The sequence below is a fragment of the Monoraphidium neglectum genome (genome assembly GCF_000611645.1).
Source record: "Monoraphidium neglectum strain SAG 48.87 unplaced genomic scaffold scaffold04015, whole genome shotgun sequence".
Taxonomy (NCBI): Eukaryota; Viridiplantae; Chlorophyta; class Chlorophyceae; order Sphaeropleales; family Selenastraceae; genus Monoraphidium; species Monoraphidium neglectum.
Window position 1 is genome coordinate 1 of NW_014009614.1, and position 3,884 is coordinate 3,884.

At 70.0% G+C, this 3,884-nt stretch overlaps 1 protein-coding gene across 1 annotated transcript; it reads right to left on the reverse strand.

Annotated features, from left to right (window-relative positions):
• Positions 1-186: 186 nt before the first annotated feature.
• On the reverse strand, positions 187-3,186 carry MNEG_13737 (hypothetical protein; the record flags this gene model as incomplete). The annotated part of the gene is made up of 6 exons (XM_014037790.1): positions 187-297; positions 355-507; positions 930-1,070; positions 1,333-1,425; positions 1,640-1,786; positions 1,993-3,186. The coding sequence occupies 6 exons, from the start codon at positions 3,184-3,186 to the stop codon at positions 187-189; spliced, it is 1,839 nt and encodes a 612-aa protein (XP_013893244.1).
• Between the last annotated feature and the right edge of the window lie 698 nt (positions 3,187-3,884).

The following is a 3,884-nucleotide window of genomic DNA, read 5'->3' on the forward strand; positions in this document are numbered from 1 at the left end:
GGGCTGCGGGCCAGGGCTGCCTGAGGGCAGCCGCCACAACCCGGGGTGGCGCAGCGCACGTGCGCGTGGCGACAGCGGGGCTGCGAGCCGCGCTGATGGAGTTTGATTCACCAAACCCCCTCTCTTGCAGGCGCAGGGGGACGCGCGTGCCGCCCCGGCCAGCCACCCATCTGTCTCCACACCCCTTCACTCCAGGCAAACAGCCGCACCCGTGCACGCCCTCGCGCCCGACCACGCGTCCTCCGCGGCCCGCCCCGCGCGCCTGCCGCGCCCACACCCTTCACCCCAGCTCCCCAGCTGCCCGCAGGCCGGCCGGCAGTTGCAGGGACGAAAAAGCAGCAGAGGGGGTCTCACCTGCAGGTACATGGGCCGCGCGGTGGCGCGCGCGCGCGCCAGCTCGTCAGCCTCGATCTCGACGGCGTCGCGCAGGCTGCGCTGATAGGACAGCAGCCGCAGCTTGCGGCGCGCCAGCTGCAGCGCGCCGCGGCCGGGGCGGCCCTCCGAGTCCTGGGGGGGCGCGTGGGGATTTGGGTGGATTTTGTATGTGTGGGTGTGGGTGTGTGTGTGTGTGTGTGTGAAGTGTGCATTGAATTGGGTGTGGTAACGTGCTGCTAGGGAGAAAGGGACTGAAAAGCTTGCGCGCGCAGCCCCGCCCGTCGCTCAGCAGACTCGAGCCCTTGGCGAATCCGCCAGTGCGCAGGCCGCCCTCCCGGCCGCCCGGCGCGCCAAGCACCGACTCAAACAACCCTGCAGCATGCGCTCCGCTGCTCACGCTTTTCCCAGCAGCAGCCTTGCCATCCGCCCCTTCGAGCGCCCCCAGTAGTGGCGCGCCCCCCATGCCTCCACCCACCCTGTCCCCCCCGCCCCCAGGGCCGCGCCCTGCGCTAGCCGCTCGACCCCCGCTGCCCGCCCCACAAAACAACACTTACCCTGTGAAAGCCGTGCGTGGCGCCGCCGCCCGCGAGCGCTGCGTCCAGCTGCGCCGCGACCTCCTCCTGCCGCTGCGCCAGGCGCCGCGCCAGCTCGCCCGCCAGCAGCTTGGGCAGGTCGGCCGGCATGCCCAGCATGGTCTGGGGGGGGGGACAGGCGCGCGCGCGTACGCATGCATGTGGCGGTCAAAAGGTCAAAGGGCCGGGTCCATGACTGGGCTGGCGCGCGACGCGAGCGCTGTCAGCGCTTCCTTCCGCCGTGCATATTATGGCATAGCGCCGCCTTGCGAAAGAGAAGCTCGGAGCGATTGAACAATCAGCCCTCGAAACAGGGACAGTGCCCGGGTGGCAGGTTGATGCGTTGCAAGGCAGCCCCAGGCGGCCGCGCCGTGCGGGGGCGCACCTTGCCCTGCAGCTGCTGCATGATCTGCTGGTCCGTCGGCGCCAGCAGCGTCACCATCGGCCGCGGGTCGCGCGCGGACGGGTCCAGCGGGACCTGAAGGGCGGGCCCAGGGGCGGGGTTGTGAGGGGTGGAGGAAATGGGGGTCAGCGGGTGATCCATCCTTGATCAATGAGGGCAACGGCAGCAACAGGGACCCAACCAGGGCGGTGAGAAAACGCGCATGTGCGCCAAGGCGACGGCTTCGGATCAGAAATCGTGGCTGCAGGAGGGGATCATAAGCGCCTGAGCCGACGAGCCCGCGCCACACCTGCGTCACGGGCGCCGGCGCGGGCGCCTGCTTGGGTGTCTGCGGCGGCAGCGTGGGCACGGCCGGCTCCCGCGGCTCCGATGCCTGCTCCTGGAGCTGCAGGGACGCCTGCCGCCCCGCGGCCGCGACGGCCGCCGCCGCGGCCGCCTAGGGAGGGGAGCGCAGGGGGGGTTGAGACGGTGGGGTTGGAGCGCTTCAACATCAAAGCCTAGCCCTGCAAATTTCTAATTTATTTGTATCAGATTCAACCCGCTCGCAAACAACAGCTGTGTATCTTGAGGGCAGGCTAGGCAAAAACATGGCTCGTTGAGGGTCACGACCACTGCTGCCGCCGGCCCAACCCCCACGCGCACCTGCTGGCTCTGCGCCGCCGCCAGTGCTGCCAGGCGCTCTTTCTCCGCCTTGGGCTTTGGCCCCCGCTTTTTCGGGCCCGTCGGCGGCTGCTGCTGCTGCGCGGCGGCCGCCGCCGCCGCCGCTGCCTGCTGCGCCGCCGCCTGCTGCGCCGCCGCCGCCGCCTGCGCCGCTGCCTGCTGCTGCGCCTGCTGCAGCTGCGCCTGCACTGCGAGCGCCTGCAGCTGCGCCTGCGCCTGCACCTGCCGATCAAACGCGGCCGCCGCGTTCAAACTCGCCTCCGACAGCCCGGCCTGGTCCAGCACGCCCCCCAGGATCCTCTGCACCGGCGCCAGCCGCGCCACCTGCGGCGGCAGCGGCGCCGGCCGCAGCTCGGCGAGCTGCGCCTCGACCGCCGTGGGGTCGGCGGCGGCGCCGGCGGCGCCCGCCTTGCGCAGCCCCTTGAACTTCATGATCTGGGCCCGCAACGTGGTGCACTGCGCCGCCGTCATCACGGCGCCAGGCTTCATCGTTATGCCCTCAGACGCGAGCGCCGCCTGGGCGGGGCCGAGCGTGGCCTCGGCCTGCGACCGCTGGCGCGCCGCCTCCGCCGCGACGGCCTCCGCCACGAGACGCTCCTTTTGCGCCGCCTGCTGCGCGGCCGCGCGCTGCTGCGGCAGCAGGCCCTGGGGGACCGCGGCGACGGGCAGCGGGACGAGGCCGGCCGGCGGGCGCGGGGCGCCGGGGGGGCTCGCGGCCGCGGCGCGGGGCTGCTGCGGCTGTTGTGCTCTCTGGCCGGCTACTGCCGCCGCCGCTTGCTGCTGCTGTAGCTGCTGTTGCTGCTGTTGCAGCTGGTGTTGCTGTGCCATCGCCTGCATCTGCTGGCCTTGCTGCTGCTGTTGCTGCTGCAGCTGCTGTTGTTGTGCAAGCCGCTGCTGAAGGAGCATTGCCATGGCATGCTGCTGCTGTTGCTGCTGCTGTGGTGTCAGCGCCTGCTGCGCGCGCTGGCCCCCCGCCTGCTGCTGCTGCTGCTGCTGGACCATGCCTGGTTGCTGCAGAAGCTGCACGGGGGTTGCAACGAGCGGCATCGACCCCTGTGCACCGCCCTGCATGGCCCCCTGCCGCTGCTGCGCGGCCATGAGCTGCTGCAGCAGCTGTTGCTGCTGCGCGCTCAGCAGCTGCGCCTGGGCAGCGGGCTGCCCCATGCCGTTCTGCATGGCGTCGGGCCGGCCCCCGCGCCGGGCGCTGCGCCTGTTGGCGCGCGCGCGGTTGGCGGCAGGTCACGCTGTATGGTGGTGCAGCTGCTCGCCGGCCGCCCACTTGCGCTACCTGATGCCTTTGCCTGCGCGTTCAGGTGTTCCAGTATATGCATGTGCTCACGTCTAGCTCGTGTCTGGCACGATTTGCGACGCAGCGCTGGGCACCACACTTGGCGACCTCCCCCGTGCTCTGAGTCCTCCTGCCGCAGACCTCAACAGACTATACGCAGTCCACAAGGTCACTAATAGCCATTCAATGTGATCCACGAGGGCAAACAGACGCCCAGCGCGCGCGAACCACGCTGCACAAAGTGGTGCACGCGTTCGGGCGGGATTGAGCCCGCCCAACATAAACATGGCAACAAGATGCTCTCATACGGCTCGCACTTGCCTGCGTTGCCGCGGCGAGCTGCGATCTCCCTCCCTCCGCCCTTTTCTCCGCTGCTCAGTTGCTTGCTTGATGTCACTGCTCTCTACGCCTGTACTCGCTCGCGCCGCGCTGCCGGACGCTTAGCAAGATCGCCACTTGCGCTCAGATCGGCGTCGTTCGTGTTCATCGAGGGGGCTCCAGCTGCACACCAACTTCCCGCAACTGTGGGCTGCTTGTCCCGCGGAGTCTCCCATGTGTCTGCATGAGGCATCCATTCGTGTTGATA